Source organism: Antechinus flavipes, chromosome 3 (assembly GCF_016432865.1).
Source record: "Antechinus flavipes isolate AdamAnt ecotype Samford, QLD, Australia chromosome 3, AdamAnt_v2, whole genome shotgun sequence".
NCBI lineage: Eukaryota > Metazoa > Chordata > Mammalia > Dasyuromorphia > Dasyuridae > Antechinus > Antechinus flavipes.
In genome coordinates, this window is record NC_067400.1 from 452,504,625 (window position 1) to 452,524,616 (window position 19,992).

The 19,992-nt window shown below is 35.1% G+C and overlaps 1 protein-coding gene and 1 pseudogene across 1 annotated transcript in view; both read right to left on the reverse strand.

The window, feature by feature from the left end:
- Window positions 1-1,340: 1,340 nt before the first annotated feature.
- Window positions 1,341-2,431, reverse strand: LOC127558021 (protein FRG1-like; annotated as a pseudogene).
- A 3,948-nt stretch (window positions 2,432-6,379) lies between these two features.
- The window catches only part of RXFP2 (relaxin family peptide receptor 2), a 61,194-nt gene continuing 47,581 nt past the window's right edge, over window positions 6,380-19,992 (reverse strand). The window contains exons 14-18 of the mRNA XM_051990677.1: window positions 19,845-19,916; window positions 16,252-16,481; window positions 13,207-13,614; window positions 12,023-12,241; window positions 6,380-7,207 (exon numbers count right to left, since the gene is read on the reverse strand). Coding sequence (XP_051846637.1) covers window positions 6,945-7,207; window positions 12,023-12,241; window positions 13,207-13,614; window positions 16,252-16,481; window positions 19,845-19,916 — 1,192 coding nt within the window. The 3' untranslated portion in view covers window positions 6,380-6,944. The remainder of the gene's footprint in view (window positions 7,208-12,022; window positions 12,242-13,206; window positions 13,615-16,251; window positions 16,482-19,844; window positions 19,917-19,992) is intronic.

Here is a 19,992-nt window from a genome sequence, read left to right on the forward strand (position 1 = left end):
ACAAACACAAAGAGAAACAGAGAAAGAGAAGAGACAGAGAGAGAAACAGAGAGATGAGAGACAGAGAGAAAGGGGGAGAGAGAAAAAGAAAGGAAAGAGAGCCAGGGAGAGAGTCATTTGACTTTTGGTGTAAAACTCTTAATGTATTTCAAATTGACCTATTAATACAGAATCTTAAACAATATGACAAAAGTGTCACTTAAAAAAAAAAACAATCCATAATGGTGCCATCTGATTTCTCAGTTGACTTTCAAGAGAGATATACAATGGATAAGACCTAGAGCTTCCTTTTTAGCTGAAAAGCAGTCAATGTAAAATAGGGATTAGAGTTTGGCTGACCTAGTTTTTATTCCTGGCTCTGCCTCTGAACTCTTGTAGCCACATAAGGCTGATCATTTGGCCTCTTTGTTCCTTATATTTTCTTTTGTAGATCGTTTATTGCCCATTCAAAGATATACATGTGTAGGAAAATAATACAAAAGTTGACCCAATGAAATGAATAATAGTCTTCACTTAGATTGAAATGATTTAGAAATTGTTTCTCAAAGATTTTGAGATATTTCACTGCAAAATGTAATTCCTCAAAAGAAAAACATCTTACTTATTCTATTCTCTAGGGTCTGGAAAAAGACTCTAACTGTATTTCCCCTTCCATTCATTTACAGGGTGTCAGTTAATAGCTAAGTAAGGAAGAGAAAGATATCTTTCTAAAGCAATCTCCTTGTCTGTTTCAAAGAATATCAAGAACGATGCTTAGTTTCCTAGCACAAATGAGTATTGTGATTCTTTTGTTGGTTGTTTTTTTTTTTCTTTTTAAGTAGGAGTGGGAGTGGGGTGTAAATAGTACAAAGGTTAAGTACAACTACATCTATATTCCAAAGATATACAAAAAAGGACCTATTTGTACAAAAAATATTTATAACACCTCTTTTTGTGGTGGTTACAGATTGGAAATCAAAATGATGCCCATCAATTGTGAAATGATTAAAACCTGGAAAGAATTACATGATTCAATACATAGTAAAGTGAACAGAACATTTTACATAGACACAGTACACAATTACAGCAAAATTGTTCAATGAAGAAGGGTAAATTTCTTAGCTATTCTCAAGCAACACAATGTCAATTCCACAGGACTAATGATTAAGCATACTATCTGCCTCCAGAGAAAGAACTGATAATGTCTGAATGCAGACTGAAGAAATACTATTTTTCACTTTCTTTCATTTTTTTTCTTGTATTTAAGTCTTCTTGTATAAAATGACTAATACAGAAATAGTTTACATAATTGCCCATGCATAAATTATATTTGATTCCTTATCCTCTCAGGGAGGGGGGGATAAAATTTGGAAGTCAAAACTTTGAACAAAAATGCTAAAAATTAATAATAAAAATTAAGTACAAATGGATGCCTGTATGATAAACCAATTGCCAGATATAGGAGCTCTTCTAAGAAATTATGCAAATATTTCTCAAAAACACTTCTTTCAAATTTTTTCAAAGTTTGGCAATACGTGGGAAGTGACTTGATCTTGGGAGTATTATTTGATAATCTGAAAATACTTGGTAAATTGGCAAGCAAGTGCCAGCTGAGGGTGGCCCCTGGAAAGATGCAATTTCTTCCCTCCCCTCTTCTTGGTGAACATTTTATTCAGGAATAACAATGAAAAGGAGAACAGGACAGCAAAAAACATTTTCCTCATTTGTAATATCTGTCAGTTTTCAATTTGACTCTCCATTCCAGGAGTATTTTGTGAAAAAAACTTTTGTATTTCCAGGCCTTTTAAATAACTCTGCTGTTTTCTTTGCTTATTTTTAGTTTGTGGTTTTGGATATTCTGGAATTTCTCACCGCTTCACATTTCCTTTGACTTCTTTGGGAATGTCATCTTTCTTCTTGATTTCTCTTTGTGCAAAAGAGTGAATCTTGATCATTTCTTCTTCCCCTGCAGTCTTGCTTTTGGCTTTTGTATCACCTTTTTCAATGCAACTGATAAAGCAGCTATTTGAAGCAAGATAAGCCATCTTCCCGTCTTGACTGGTTCCTATTGCTCCCTGAGTCCTGTTGCATCAGGTCACTCCACAACCAGGCTATCTGAATTTATTCTGAGATACTTTCTATATAGCCAGATGAGTGCAATTCTGGCATCATACAGTTTGACTTTGTGAGGTCCTCGGGAGATCTGGGACCCTCATCATCTTCTTTGTGTGGTGCTCCCATGTCAGGTCATGGACATTTCTTTGTCCATTTCAGTAACTATGGTTCCAGAAATTTTACCAGAGTTTCTGGCTATCCACCAATTTCTAATATAATTGTCATGGCTTTCTTCTTTCTCTTCCCTTTTCCCTCTTCTTTTTGTTTTTCTTCTTATTCTTGGCTTTATACCTTTCAGAACCAACTTGGTGGACTTGACTAAAGCCTATTCAGCCATGGCAGCAAAAACTGAAGGCTTCCAAAATAGGTCAAAACTATCTCAAACTTTGTTTTGACAAGTTCTGCCTACCTTGTTGGGAAGACACAATTTCAAAAATTTAGTAATATCAGTGTGCAGTCCATGACACTTCTTTTCGGATATCTTTTGTTATTGTTGTTATTTGATAGATAGTAAAACGGGGAGGCAAATCCCACTCAAAATGGTCCTCAGTTCTATGTTCCAGATTGCCTGGTGGAAAAAAAAAATGGGGACTGAAGGTAAAAAGAATCACATAGTTAGTTCTTAGATAGTAAACATTAATTTAACTTTTGGCAGTCAGCATACAACCTTTGTCCCACAAACAGCAAATTGACACATAGATTCTAGATTTGGAAGAGGACCTGGAATGGAATGCTGGTTTCCTATCTGTGTGACCTTCAGGAAGTCATTTCTCTCAGAGCTCAAGATTCTTCTTCTGTAATAATAATGATAATAACTTCCATTTAGATAGTGTTCTACAATGTCAAAAGTGCTGTATATATGTTATCTCAATTTATTTTCCCACACCCTGGGAGGCAGGTGCTGTGATTATCTCCATCTTATAGTTGAAGAAATTGAATCAGATTGATTAAGTGGCTTTCCCAGGATCACACAGCTGGCAAGAGTCTGAGGCTAGATTTGAAGTTGGGTCTTTGGACTCAATCTATAACCCTTTTATCCACTGAGTCACTTAACTATAAAATGAGGGAGTCAGATAAAATAATCTGTAAGACCCCTTTTAGAACTAAAAGGGATTCTGCTGGAAGAGCTGAACCACATCCATACTACCATAAAGATGCTAAAGCTAAAATACATTCTGAATAGAAAAGGAGATGGGCAGATAATATAATGAGGATACCTCTGAAGCCCTTTTCTCTTATTGGTCACTTCTTCCTGGAACTTTCATTTTAAGAAAAGTGATCAGGCCAGTCATGTATGCCCTCTTCATTCCTTACTGGCTCCTTTTCTGACTCTGAACTTTCCTTTCTATTATGGCTCCCATACTTCTTTCCATTCTCTCCAAAGTTTAAATTTCCTTTTTTTGTGGTAGATTCCTTCATTAGAATGCATATTTTTCAAGGGTAGAGGTTGTCTTTATTTTTGCCTGTATTTGTACACTCGGTGCTTATCATATAATAGTTGCTTAATAAATGTTTATTGACTAATTTGAGCTGAACCAAGACAACAAACACATTTTCCCCATGTATAATTAAGTGAATGAAAAAAAGGCCTCTAGAATGTGGGGTGGGCCCTCTCTGGAGGAATGCTGGAAAACCTGGACAAGAATAACATAAAATGGGAAGATATGGAAAGGTTGGGAATTCTCACAGCAATGAAGTTATGTATTCACTGAAATACTAAAGGATATAACCAAATGATCACCTTCTTTGTCATTAGAGTCAGTCCTGGGTTTAGGAAAGTCACGTCAGACTTGAGACTTTCCATGTTGCTGGGGAAACCAAGAAGTCAAAGCCTAATTGTAACTTATAGAGGAAGCTGTACGAAGGAGGAAACTGGCACTACAAATTAGTGTTGGGTTATAGATACTTAAATTCCTCTCTTCTTCAATCAGATGTAGACAATTCCAACTGTCTACCACATCCATCAGCACTCTCCCCTGTTCTTGCATTGTATACCATTTCAGATTACACATTATCCTTTTGAGATAGCCTATTTTCTCTCCAGGCTACCATTCATATTTAATTGGTCTAGAGACTTCAACTTATTGGGGTGGGGCCTCTGATCCTGTATTCCCAAGTGATGATTTTGATTATCATTTCTTTTCTTAACTCTTTAGCATGCATGGTATTTGGTCATTTATGCAATGGAAAAAATGGTGAGAAATAGTTTCTCACACCTCACAGGTGCCAGTTGCTATCTTCTATTCTGCCAAAAACATACTAGTGTTCCAACTCTATATGTCAGCATCTTACTAGACTATGTATAAAGCTATAATTAGAATTCAACCATAATTTTATTTTTTTATTTCCAAAGAGTTAATTTATCAGTTTTTTTGAATATTAAATTTATCCTCATTTTATAATCTAAAATAATTACCTGAAATTTGTTATGGATTTTTTGTGTGTGTATTAACAAGGTTGTAGTATGGCTTGTATCATACTAATATATAACTTATTTTTAGACTTAACTCATCTGGTTATCATATACTGTTCTCTATTGCACTTTTACTCATACTTGCTATATAGGACAAAGAACAGAGACATTGCAAAAAAAGCAGCTTTCGTGAATTTTTATGGATATGAAAAGTGGTGAATGATCATATTTTTTCTTACTTATACAGTGGATAAGACTAGAATGATTCAGATAGATTTGGGAGGTCTACTGTGATACCCTGCTATGACTGTTAATAAAGGTGAGGCAATTAATAGAGAAACCCCACATCATTCAAAAATAGGAAGGACTTTTAGCTTTTTAAATGTTTCCTTTGAAAATCAGAAAATATGAAAAATAGATGAAAAGAGACCCCCAAAGTGAATGATACAAGAGCTAGAATTAAGTAACCAAGTGGAAGAGCAAAGATGATGCCTGAATAGAATAGAGAAAAGAAGTTTGTCATGAAAAGGCAACTAATGACAAGAAAAAATTCAGATATAGAATAAAATCAATATTTCTAGAAACATAGAAGAATCACAGAGATAACTTTAAAAGAAACAGGATTTCTATAGCAAGGGAATAAGGCTATAATTTCTTGTGAATTCATTTCTTTCTGACAATGAAAAAAATTTAGCAGAAAAGCTAAAAATAATTGACTTGACCGAAATTATAAACGCCTACAGAATATACAGTGTTGTATATATGTCCTATATAGTGTCTAGCACATTTTTTGGGGTTTAGTAAGCTTTAAATAATAACTAAAGTTTGTCTAAATTAACAGAACAATGTATAAATGTGATTGATGGACAGTTAATCCATGCCTCTTCCTTATATAAAATCTATTGGAAATATAAATATAACAAAGACTTTTGAATTGATCAGTATAAGAAACTATGGGTATAGGAATTTTTTCCAACAAGCAGTTAACAACATTTAAGGAATCAAATTTATTGGCAACTCCAAGGTGCCTGAGGTTGATAGAAGTCAGTGACTTATATAGGGTGACACAACCAGTAAATTTTACAGGTGAAATTTGAATTAATGTCTTCTTGACTCCATATCTAGCTCTCTTACTCTTTTGAGGCACCTCCGTACTTACTCATAAAAAAGCACTGAATTCAACAATCCATTAGAAGAGGCATATGTTAGACTACACATTTATGTATTGTTTTATTTCAGAAGTTAGAAAGGAGGAACGTGAAGAAATCAAATTACCCACTCAGAAAGGAGAACTGGAAACTCAAAAGGTAGCACATGGCTAATCATATTAGGCACTAAATTTTTTATCTGGAGATTTATCAGTTGTAATGCTCTACAAATCATACTCTTGTCTTTGGTAAATCAAACAGAAAACCTTGGGCAAATGCAATTTTGTCCAAAAGGAGGACATATTTAAAAACACATTTTTCTAAAGATTTAAACAGTTTTAAAGAATTTTATAGGTCAATGAATTTAGTTATTTTATTTTGTTCTAGCTAATTAAAACATCACTGTAGAATTCTAAAGGATAGGATTCATTCAGTAGTTTTTCTTGTGATTCAAATATTTCTTCCTTGAGTCTTTAGTGTGGGAGAGAATGAAATACAAGATGTGACACTAGGATTTGTTAGACTACTTCCCTACACATTTAATAGGAAATTTAGCAAGATACTTTTCCTGGTTCCCTGATGACTAGGTAAATACCAATGATTAATAGGAAGCCCCAGACAGGGAGATTGTGAACCAAGACACTTTATAGTTTCATATAACATTGAAAAAGCAATGAAAGGACTGAAAGATCACGCCCAAATCTCTCCCCCCACCTTGATGCTACAGTTTTATCTTATAAATGGGCAATCATTTTCTTGTTAGCTGAGTTTTAAATGTATTTCCATATTTAAATAAATTTACATTTCCAGAATAAAAGGAAATCAATTATTAGCTTAGAGCAAGGAAAGATCAATTGCCTATTTGTTGTTTATTGAATCTATAAGAATAGAGGATTCTTGGCTTAGAGATTTAGTTCAATCATCTCATTTTATAGATGAGGGAACTGAGGCTTAAACAGGTGAAATGACTTGGAAATGTCACACAACTTGTAAGTGCCTGAGGTGGTATTTGATTCCAGATCTTCTTGACTCTGAGTCCAATTCCCTATCCATCATACCATGATGCAATGCTACTTCTTGTAGGGAAATGAGGAATGGACAGAATGATTCTTAGCAGAAACGATAATCAAAAAGCTTGGGTGCCAAAATGCTAAGAGTTACACAGGAGGGTGCATTTTGCAGATAGATTTGCTGCTGGTAAAGATGAAAGATATTTCTGAAGTCATCTTCTTGAAGTGGCATGAAATCAGAATCTACTCCAACTTCTAGTGGTCTTACATCAAGAGTCATCACAAGCAAGTAGGCTTTGCAATACTATCCCCTAGAGTTACTTTGTTCAATACCCCAAGTTTCAGGGAGGAGGAATCATTTGTCCAAACAATGGAAGTAGATAAACTTTTCTTTTCACTTTTGAAAATTGACCTTCTCCGATGCCTGTGTATCAGTTGCTTCAATTTATCCTTAAAGAAGCTGGTTGTAAGTGTGTAGAGGATGGGGTTCAAGGCACTGTTTATTGGCAGAAAAAAAATTACAATCCAAGAAGTGATTGTGCCTAGAGAAGGAAATAAGATGCTTAATTATGGGAGACTATTAGCTTTATTTTTATTTTATAAAAGAATATGCAAACATTTTAGGGTTAACACAATTTTTTGAGAGACATATGCTGCCTTTCAGTTTTTAGCTTTCCCATTTTTTGAAATCTCTAAGAAAAAGTAAAGACCAACAATTAAAAAATGGGAATGTTTGGCTCCAATCATACAAAATCACAGATTTCTGATTGAATAATCATTTGGTTCAGTTCACACTTGAATGGAAACTATTGCCACTACATGCCCAGCAACTGGCCATACAGCTTTTGCTTGAAGATATCTCAGGAGAGAGAATCTAAATCAACTTTTGGACAGTTTTAATGATCAGGAAATGAGTCTTTATCTTGAGCTAATATTGGCTTCTCTGAACATTTCTCTTGATTTGATTCCTGATTCTACCCGTGAGGGTAAACAGAACAATTTTAAGCTTCTTCATTTTATAGCTCTTTCTATAACTGAAGTCAGCTATCAAGTCATTGCCCTTTCACCTCAAATTTTCTCTTCTTTAGATCAAATAAACATACACAGTTCCTTTAGCTCATCTCCTTAGGGTATAATATTGAAGCCCATCCTCAGAGATGGAGGATGATTATCTTCCTTTGAAGATTGTACAGCTGATCAATGTCCTTTCTAAAAGAGAGTTCCCAGAACTGAATTTAGTATTCCAGATCTGTTCTGACTAGAGCAGAGTAGTGAGTCTATCCTCTCTCTAGTCCTTGATACTAGCCATTAGCTTCTTTAATGCAACCTATATCCACACCGGACAGCTAGGGGGCATAGTGGATAGAGTATTGGGCTTAAAGTTAGGAAGGATTGAATTCAAATTCAACCTCAGTCACTTATTTGATGTATGATTTGGGACAAATTATTAACCTCTGTTAGCCTCAGTTTCATCAACTGTAAAATAGAAATAATACCACTGCCTACCTCCTGGGACCATTGACAGGATCAAATGAAATAATATTTGTCAAGTATTTAGCACAATGCCTGGTGCTTGCAAAGTACTATATATGTGTTATCATTACATTACTGTATCTGCTAAAATCTAAGCATTTAAAGCTGTCTCATATCTACTAGCATAAAAAGCTAGGGAAAAAAGGAAATGAGATTGGTTGGGGCAAACATTTTCTGGGTGAAGTCAAGCTCTCTATGATCATTTCCTTTTCAAGATATTTACTAATCATCCATTTAATGATACATCCTACAGTTTTACCAGGAATCAAAGTTAAGCTTACCGACTCAGAATTTACAGAAGCTTTTCTTTTCCTTTTTTTGAAAATGGGATAGCCCTTTCCCTTCTCAGGTCTTATGACTATTCTTATATTCTCCATGATATTTCAGATCATTAACACTGGTTCAGCAATCAAATCTACTAGATGTTTAGTGTCCTGGGACACTTATGTTATCTTATGTTATCAAGGGAATCTGGATGCTACTGTCTCCCTTTCTTATTATTTCCAAGTACACTACTATTTCCCCCATTTATATTGCTTTTCTTACAGAAAAATGAGAGCATTACGAAATTTTTTTCTTAACAGTATGACTTAGCAGAAGGAACACAGCACTTGGAACCTGATGATCTGGGTTTAAAAATTTTAGTTCCTTTATTTACTAGTCACTTAACTTTTCCAAGCCTCAGTTTCCTTATCTAGTCAGATGAGAAGGTTAGATTAGAGGACTCTAAATATCATTCTGCTTCTAAAACTATGATTCTATGATGTAAAATGACTGTGAATTTTGGAACACTATAATCCCCAAAGGATCAAAGTTGCAAATGAGCCTGGGCTCCCTCGGTTACAGAAATGGAGCCCAAGTGCTCACTTTTTAGGGGGCACAAATCTCAAGGACAGACCAGTCCAAAATTGTCTCTTGTCTAACCTAGCCCAGTTGTAATGGATAGGTTCACCACCAGACTGATCACAGAGTGAGGAATTTTCTGATAACTGTAATTCTTAAGGAATTTCCATGGAAGAGTTTTGACCAGGGCCAATTAAGTTAATGTGTTTATCAGTTTCAATTGATCAGTGATGGACAGAAGCAGCTACACCCAAAGAAAGAACACTGGGAAATGAATGTAAACTGTTTGCATTTTTGTTTTTCTTCCGGGGTTATTTTTACCTTCTGAATCCAATTCTCCCTGTGCAACAAGAGAACTGTTTGGTTCTGCACACATATATTGTATCTAGGATATAATGTGATATATTTAAATGTATAAGACTGCTTGCCATCTAGGGGAGGGGGTGGAAGGAGGGAGGGGAAAAGTCAGAACAGAAGTAAGTACAAGGGATAACGTTGTAAAAAATTACCCAAGCATGGATTCTGTCAATAAAAAGTTATAATTATTTTTTTAAAAAAGTTAATGTATTTAGTTGTTTCCAACGCTTTGTGATTAGAATTTTTGTGGCAAGGAAACTGGAGTGTTTCACCATTTCCTTCTCCAGTTCATTTTCCAGATAAGGAACTGAGGCAAACAGGGTAAAATTACTTGCTCAAAGTTATACACCTAGTAAGTAAATGAGGCCAGATTTGAACTCAGGATGATAAATCTTCCTGACTTCAGGATGGGCACTCTGTCTGCTGGACCATCTAGCAATCCTGTAAAGTGAAAACACTGAGAAAATGTCTTTTAAGATTTACAAAATACTCTCCTTACAAGAATCCTTTGTGTTGGGTATCAGGGATGTGATTAACCTTACCTCACAGAGAAAGAAACTGAAGCTGATTTGCCTGTAGTCATGCATGTCTACAATTTAAATCCAAGTGTCCCAGTTCTTTCCACTGCACCATGTTTCCTCTGGGCACAACTTATTCCCATGTCATTCCACTCCAATAAACTCCCTTTATTCCATTAGATCAAACGTCAATTACTCTGGCACTTAAAGGCCTTCGCAATCTGGCTCCTACCTCCCTTTCCAGCCGTATTATATATATATATATTTTTTTTTTTTTCACACACACTGTGATCTAATCAAACTGGCCTTTTTGCTTTTCTTAACTCATAGCACCCAATCTCAGATCTCATTTCCCAAAACAGCTATGGAATGCTTTTCTTCCTTGTTTTTTCCTTCAATTCCCTTTTCTTCATGATTTATTTAGTTCAAGCACTATCTTCTATATGAACATTTCATAAGGACTATTTGTGTTCGACTTATGGCAGAGTATTCCAAGCTCCCATTGGCCTGATTAGTCACAAATGGACATAGTATAACTCGACTTTAACATAGTGTTGTCATTTTGGTCCTCTTTGAGAATGAAGGACAACAACCTTCTGTAGGAATGCTTTCCTGATCTCTCCATCTCTTGGTGCCTCTTGTTCTCCTTCCATTTTTTTTGTGTGCACACATTTACAAATACATTTTGTTTCCCTAACTAGATCCTCAAGACCGTGGAATGTTTGTTTCATTTTTACTTTTGTACCACATTGCTAATGATGGTTTCTCTTGTCAAATCTTCTTGCTTTCTTTTCTCTCTCTCTCCCTCAACTTTTGGCTCTTTCCTTCCCTTTATCTAAAACTATGGATTGTAACTCCAACAGGGTTTTGTAACTATATGCCAGGGTCATGAAATTAAGATTTATCGGCAAATTTTTATTTGTATACCTGTTTTGTATATTTATATACCTGAGGTCATGTAAAAATTTCTCAGGCGAAAAGGGGTTGCAAGTGGAAAAAGCTTAAGAAGCTTTAGTTCACCTCATTATTGCATCCTTCCTATTCTTCCTTTTTTCTTCTCTATCATCTTTTCTTCCTCTTCTACTTCCTTCACATAGAAATAACATGGAACTAAAAAATATTATCAGCATTTGTTTTTCCTCATAAAATAAAGTATTATATTTCCAGTTGTTAATTTAAAAAGCAGCAGAACCTCACTATTTTTCACTCTGTGGGGAAAACAATTAATTTAAATTGTTTTATATGTGTCCCTCAATTATTTTTCTGTGATCACTGATCCTTGTCAGAATAAAGTTTTTATAATCCCTCAGAGCAGTATCTGCATAGGGTTTTGCATTGATAATTGAGATTCCTAAGGCTTCTGTGAAGTCACATTTAGTCAAATGGCTGCTTGGGGTGGAAAGTGCCAAAACCTGGTTTGGCTTCTGGGCAGGGTCTGGGTAAGAGTGATAAGACATTTTGGCTTGATATATAGTATCAAGGGGACTTTTTGAAAATAGGGATTGTATCCATTTAACTTGAAGGTTTGGGTATGACATCATGCACACAGAAGGGGCTCTGAAAATGGCATAACTTGCTTTTTCCCTGTCATGCAATACAGACAGACACAAAATGCAGAGTTCTAATTGTGGATTGGAATCAGGTAAGCTGTAGCATCAAACTCACATAGAATGGGGCCCACTAAATTGTACATAAAAATGATTCCTGCTGGCATGCAAACTAACAAAACCATATATTGCATTATCTATATTGTTATAGTTTTTATATATTTTGTTAAGTATTTTTAATTATACATTTTATAATGTTATTATTTCTCTCTAAATTGGTCAGTAGAGCAGAAGGCCTATTGAGACTCCATAGCTGCCACTTCTTCAATCTCAGGTATTAGACCCTTTCTGTCCTCTGATTAACCAATTGCTATCAGTCACATAGAATCTCTCAATGATGTCACATTTTTTTAAATGCGTGGGAAAACGTCAAATTGTGCGATATTGATTTATCCTTTTTGTGTAACCTTCGGTTTCTCCTCCTACTCACAATATACAAAAGACAATATAGAGGAAGACTGTATTTTCTCTTTCTCCCAGAATAGGAAGGAGGACTTACCTGATATTTCCACTCGGAAGAGGGAAAGAATTTTTATTACAAACACGGGAATCCAGCAGATGGCATCAGAGAACACGATAAAGAAGAACCGATTAGCGAGAGCTACATCCCTTCCAACGTGAATCCTCATGTTGGAAGTCTGCAGGGCTGTTTTTTGAATGGAACAGAACATGCTGATGTAGGAAAACACTATGAGAAGGAAAGCCAGCAAGTTCACACCTGGGGGGGAAAAGCACAGATCTTAACACCTTGGTACTATGTAAATAATGGGATATTTTTAGAGGTGCTGCTAAATGTATCTGCCAGCAAGCTGTGCAACCCTATTTCAAAAGCTCCAGTGACTTTCAGAGAAAATCCAGAATCAAGAGGTTGTGTTTTGGATCATCTCTACAGATATGAGATTGTCAAATGAGAAGGGAAAAAGGATTTTCAAATTCATGGACCTTCCATGAGGGAATTGCAAGATGCTACAATTTAAATCTAGGGACCTCTTGAAATAGGATTTGGCTGATGACAATTAGAAGAAAAAAAGTCTGTAGGTCTCTGAAACCTTGTAGGTGATTTTGTAAAATTCGGATTGCATTAACAAAGTAAAAATGGAAATATGTCCATTTTTTTGCAATGCTTCCCCTCAAAATGTAAGTGACTTTCTAAGGAGGAAGTACCTTATTAAGAACCAAGACATGGCTGACTTTAGAGCTGTTTTTTGTAAACAGTAAACAATAACCTTTCTTTTCCTTGTCATTGAAAGTGCCTCACACTTGAGTGTTTGGGAAATTATGCTCTATTTAACGAACTCTCACTTAAGTTGTCTAAGGATGAGGGGCTCACAAAAGCTGGCAGAGTTCCCAGGTGGATTGCTTTAGTTCACAGTCATTGTTGATAAACAGGAAAGCAAAAGGTGCTACAGATCAGACAAAGATCACCTAGAACTCCTGGATTTACTGGGAGAGTATGTCTTCATACTCTTTTTAATATGTCTTCAGCTGTTTTCAGGACTAAATTTCTATAATAAAACACTTAATAAAATATTTCATCAGTATTTATTGAACATTTTTTGAAATTAAAAACAGAGTATTGGCAACATAATTATAGTTAGTAATGTACATAAATTAACTTTGCCAAAAATTTATAACATATATACAAAAGTTAAAGTCAACTGGAAAAATTAAAAATTCATTTACCTAGAAAAATGCCAAGAGAATACCCTTTGCTTCTAAAATCTTCTGTTTGGTCATAAAGTGGAAAACACACTCCATTTTTTCCATAGAAGTTTCCAAAAAACTCCTCACTCCAAAATGGAATAATTGCTATTAAGAATCCCACAATCCAGATGCATACAAGAATGATCAGTGTCTGGCGTTTTCCTGGACGAATATTACTGAAGGGAAAGACGATGACTACATACTTCTCTAAAGTCAAGTACGTCAGTAGCAAAACGGAGACTTCTGTGGATAACATGGCTAGAAACCCCATGAGGCGGCACTGTAAACTTTCCATCCACAACAAAGCATACTTCTGGTATTGTCCTCTATATTTTATGTCAAAGAATCCAATGAAAAACAAGTAAACTCCCATTAGACAATCAGCACCTGTCGAAGGATTGCAAAAAAATCATATATTAATACTAATTGCCTGGCTTGTAATGTTAGTTCCTGGGGAGGCTGAGGTTGATGGATCTCTTAAGCTCAGGAGTTCTGAGATGAAGTGGGCTACGCAATTGCACTATATTTGTCATTGTTATGATGAGCCCCTAGGAATAGGGAGGCCATCAGGTTGCTTAAGGAGGGATGAACCAGCCCAGGTCAGAAAGAGAATTCCTATACCAATCAGTAATAGGACTGACCAGTGAGTAGCTTAAGTAAAATGGGGAGACCCAGGCTTAAAAAAAAAACAACTAAAATTAACGTAACTAAACATAAACTAAAAATTAAATTAAGAAATAAGAATCTATTTCCTTCTATCTAGTTCTACTTCCTAAATCCTATAATTTTAACTAGAAATGAGAAAATACTATTGAACACTAAAATGAGTGACAGAGAGAAATTTCTTTCTTTACAATTTTTTTCTAAAAAATTAAGTTCTTTTATAAAAATTAGATTAAATCTCATTTTATTCATATAGTGAAGTCTTTATGAGAAAATTTCCTCTACTGCTATAGATCTAATATATAATTTAGAGATTTAGAGATTTGCCTGTGACCCACAGATTATGTAACTTGCCTAGGATTACACAGGCAGGATTTTTTTGGCTTGAAAGCTGGTTCTTTATCTGCTATATCTTGTTGGGCTAGTATAAAAATAGCCAGCTATAACTGCTTAAAATAAATATTAAAATGTAAAGGAAATGGAGAGGCTCATGGTATGTTTTAATTGGCTGTGACATATTAGAAATGACAAATTATAGCAAAGAATTGACTCAAAAGGGGTATCATCACATATATATGTGGCTGAACAAAGCAGGCACATTGTCATATGGAGAGAGAGTAATGGACAGATGCCTGCATGATTCACTGGTATCCTCAGGATGTCATCAGTACACCAAGGAAAATTCCCAGAATATAGTTACAATGGAACCCCTGCAGTAAACTTGGGAAATAAGCACAAGGTTCATGACTTTGCATTGCTAGAGAGAGTAGCTGCACTGATGAGATCACAGGGGCATGCTCTTGAGCTGGGAAAGAACCTCAGACATCATCTAGTCCAAATCTCTCCTTTTACAAAATACGAACATAAATCCTCTTAAGCTAAAATGTTCAGGGTCATTCAGTGAGTTGTGGCAGTCAGGATTTGATCCAGGGAACCAAGGACTCAAAAGCCATTACTCTTTCCACAGTAACACACTCCTTCTCACAATCCCCTGAAGTGCACCACTATTTTTTTTAATTTTTGTCTAAAAATTTTTCCATCAATATGAATTCCATTTATATTTTCAGACATAGTACTATATTGAACCAAATCCCATTTCTGACATTTAGTAGGAAAGACAAAGAAACACACATTAATTGTGTCACAGAATATGTCACTGACATTGTGTCATTATCTATGTTTATTATATTATTTTTATATTTTGTTAAATGTTTCCTAATTACAGTTTAATCAGATTTGGGCTTTGACAGCATTGTGGGTGGTGTATGTGATGGCATGATTCCTGTCCAAGGACAGCATAAGGGACTAAGAGCAGGGACTGTTGTTGTAAATGAGTATTTGATTAAAGCACTGTTTTTATATATGGCGAGTTAGTACAGTGGAAGGACAACTTGGCTGTAGTCAGAAAGACCAGGATTTAACTCCTGCCTCGGTCACTTAAGTAGCTGTGTGATCCTGGATGAAACATTTAACCTCTTCTAGACTCAGTATTTTTCATGTATAAAATTGGCATTTTAATAGCACCCACCTCACAGGATTATTGGGAAGATCAAATGAAATACTATGGGTAAAGCACTATGTAACCTGAAAATATGAAAAACCATAAAATGTAATTATAATTATTCCCTCCTATAATCCCTCAAATGACTCATCTTTTCAATCTGACCTCATTTTGTGCTGATGGGAATCACTAGATCACTGAAAGTATGGGAATATTCCAATGGTTATTGTTGTTCTTATTTGTCCTTTGTTCTGGAAGAAGATCACTACATGAGGGAGGTGATGCTATCATATGCAAGTGAATTAGATTAATTTAAGGGAGGGAGAAATATCTCACTTTCTCCTCCAGAACCACCTTGGTTCATTGGCCAGATATAGATCAGGATGACTAGAGAGGACTCCGGATGATTTGTGACGTGTGTGTGTATGTGTGTGTGTGTGTGTGTGTGTGTGTGTGTGTGTGTTTGGAGCACATCCTCATTCACAGATACCTATACAAATGTAAGTATCTCTACATATAAATTGCCATCACAATTGTGAAATTGAATACCTTTTCCTATTCTAATCCTAGCTAAAATTCTACCTTCTCACAGGAAGGCTTTCCAATCCCTCTTAATTTTAGTGCCTTCTCTTTGTTGATTATCCTATTTGTGTTTTGTTGATACCTTAAAATTCAAATGTTGTATTTCCTCATTAGACTTTAAGCTCCTTGAGGGTAGACCCAATCATTTATCTTTCTTAATATTCCCAGTATTTAGCACTGTCTGGTAACCACATAGTAGGCACTTAATTGTTTTTTTTTTTTTTTTCTTTTCACTGAGGTCTAGAATTTGGGTTGGATCAAACCAAGACCATACTTACAACACAGAATTTTGATGGACATAGCATGGGTCTTATTTTCGGCTCTGATGAAGGACCTCATACCAATTACAAAAAGATTCCCAAAGCAAGTAATGAAAGCTATAACCCAGACAAATATTCTCAAGATGTTGTTAGCCAACAGGTCTTCAAATGAAGAAATGCCGTCAGTCAAGGGTACACATATTCTAACACGAGGAGCATAGGAGCAATACCGAAAATTTTTGAAATAACTGAAATCAAAAGAAAAAACACAATAATTGTTAGTATAGATCAAGACTGTAATTGCTTGCTTGAAATGGGGTATTAATGGACTTTTTTCTTGAGAGATCCGGATCTGTGCAGAGTTCCCTGGAATCCTGGAAATTCTTCATTGATGGAGATTGCTAACTCACCTGCATCTTATAGACTTAGAGTTACCTGGGTCAAGGAGAGATTAAGTGAGGCATATATGTCTCACTTATCAGAAGTAGCCCCTGAATCCAGACTTCTTTAACTCTCAGAATTTGAATCTGACTGCAAGTCTTACACTCTATTTACCTATTAAAATTTTTATTCAGTATATAATGTTCATATAATAGCCTAATAGAATTAAGAATTAAGAAGTCCTATTTTCAATTTGTCCCTCTCCCATCACTAGTTATCTGACAATGAAAGCAATTCACATCTCTGAACTTTTGCTTAAGATGTAGATCCCAACTGACAGACCTGATTGGGATCTGCTTTGGTAAAAGGAGGTCTCACACCATAAAAGTCACAAATTTTTGATATATTAATATAGATGTCATTCATCTAATACTTATACTTAACGACAAAGCTACTGATTTGCCACCACACTATAATTCTAGACAATATTTCTATATATTATTATTATTATTATCATTTGCTAATGTTCCTATATTATTGATGATCAACCTGAAGCCAATACACTTACCCAAGGTGACTTTAGTGGAGTGAGGATTCAAAGACAAAGGGATTCTAATTTGCTTATCAACACTGCCTTAATCTGTCACATAAAGAGAGTTGATTCTCATTATAAAGCTGATCCCTAACCAATATTTGAGGATTTGAGAAACACAAAGAAAGATGACTTCTTTGTAAAGAGTCCATCATTCTAAGTTATGCATTTGCATTTAGTTATACATCTTATATTTAGTTTAGTATCATCAATGTTCTCACTTTAAGGAAACTGAATTCTTTCTGTTATACTGATAGGATGGGAAGTGCTCTGAGATTAGGAAATATGGGACTGAAGACAAATGGCCATTTTATATACTGATTTTGGATCAGGATTTTGAAGGATTTAAGTAAATTGGGGGGAGAAGAGAGAGAGAGAGAGAGAGAGAGAGAGAGAGAGAGAGAGAGAGAGAGAGAGAGAGAGAGAGAGAGAAGAGAGAGAGAGAGAGAGAGAGAGAGAGAGAGAGAGAGAGAGAGAGAGAGAGAGAAAGGTTTGTTTTAGGTTTTTATATCTCTGAATTTTCTAGGTTGAAGGTGGGAGCAGGATTGGTGGCATGGGGGTATATCTGACTCATACCCACCTACCAAACTAAGTCTTGAATTTTCTTATAGCTCATCCTATCTATTTTCATCCAGCCCCTATTTTACTTTACCACATTCTGGCAACCCCCTTTCATCTTTCTTCATCTGCCTGTTCATTTTTTAAAAATGTCTCCCAAAGACAGTTGGGGAGCAATGATTAATATGGTGTACAGAGATCTATGTTAGGATGCTAAGGATAGTATTTACAGGCCCTCCTTTCAGCGCAGTCTCTTTATCCACCATATCTAGTTTAAGGGAGTTTTATATTTTTTGGATTCCTTTTTCTTCCTTGTAATCTCTAGCAAACACAAAATCTTTCCTTTTGGCTCTTTTATAACCCTTTATTAATCTCATCCAGTAAAATATAAGTCCTTTGAGAGCAGGGACTTTTTTATCACCCATAATTGGCTGACACATAGTAGGCATTTATTTCTGCCTAATGTATATGGAATTAAATTGAATTGAATAGATCTTGTCAGATGGCTTTTTTTTTTTTTTTTCAGTTAACTTCCCTCATCAGTGTGATTTTGCTGACATTTGATGATGGAACTAGTTAGAGGAAGAAATGGATTGTGGAGGTGTTAAAACAGATTTTATGCAAGGAATTGAAGAGTTTAGCAATTAGATCACGAAAAAAGGCCAATAAACAGATTTTTAATGGATATGCCCTTATTGACATGACTTTTGGGTCAGTGGTTAAAGTGGCAACTTTATCTAGTTCCAAGAAGTTTTCATTTCTGAGAAGATACCACATTCTACCTGCAATAGAAAGTCTTTACCTGATGAAGTTTTAATAAGAGGAACCTAACTTTGAGTCATAAAGTAATTTAATTGTTAGAAAACCACACTACAAAAATATAGGAATTTAAAGTTTTCAAAGTAATCTATATATTTTCATTCATTTAAATCTTAGTACTTCTAATTGTGTATCTACGGACAAATCAGTTTGCTCGAACATCTATCTGTTAAATGGTGAAAATAATATCTTTAATATCTATTGCAAAGCATGAAATATATATTACAGATTCCATTATGATCATTTTAGAGATGGAGAAACTGACTTGGCCAGTCATATAACCAGTAAGTGTTGAACCTGGAATCCAAGTCTTCTTGATTATAGGTCCAATCCTCCACCTAGTACAATCTTGGACTTGACAAGTAGGTAATCTTTTGAGGATTTATAGGGTTGAGTAGATAACCTTTTGAGAAGCAGTGTAATACCATGGAACTTTTGTTGGAACTTTTTGTCAAAGGATTAGGGTTCAAATCCCTGGTCGGCTACTTTCTACCTACTTGATCTTTGGCAAGTTAAAACCTTTCTGGGTCTCTCTTCATGTATAAAACGAGAAGTTTAATCTGACTGGCCTATGAGCCCTTTTAGATCTAATCTCTGATCCCATATAAACATAAACAAAATGTTTTCCATTTTGTTCATCTAGTAAATTTTGATTTTCCTCTTATTTCTTCCCTTTTTATGTAAATACTGCAGAATTTTTGAAATGATGAGCATGTATAGTACCTTGCAAATGTTTTAAGTAACATTGTACCATTTACATAGTACAGTTTACCAGAAAGAAATTGTTACCCCAAACTATTATAATGGTGGACTTTCACTGTCAGTAGCTCTATCAACAAATGGAATTCATATAACATCTTTTTTTTTTTTTATCAGAGCTCCTATTTAGAGCAGTCAGTTGCTCATCCATGTGAAGGGAATTAATTTTTCTAGTTCACCTGAGAAGTGTTTAGCCTGTGACCTCATCTAATGTAATATGTGGCACTTAGATGCCCCAGTACACTTAATGGACCTCAGACGGATGAACATCTTGTATCCAAACAGAAGTTTCATTGCTTTTGGCTCATTGTAAAATTCAGCTCTATTTGAACAAGGTCCAGCTATTACAAAATTAAAAAGCTCTTAATGAAAAATATTTTCTTGAATAGAAACACATGCAATTATAAATAGGAGACACAGCTCATATGAGCATTCTAAAACATTTCTACCAAATCTCCACCTACCTTTCATATACACATATACACAATACATACGTACATACATGTGAGAAAGATTCCTCATGTGTTGAAACATTCTTGGGTTTATATTTGGAATCTCTATCTTTTCCAGGTCCCTGGAAAATATGATTAACATATTTACTAACTGATAAATTAGAATTCAGATTTATAGTGATTTCTAATTTTTGTTTT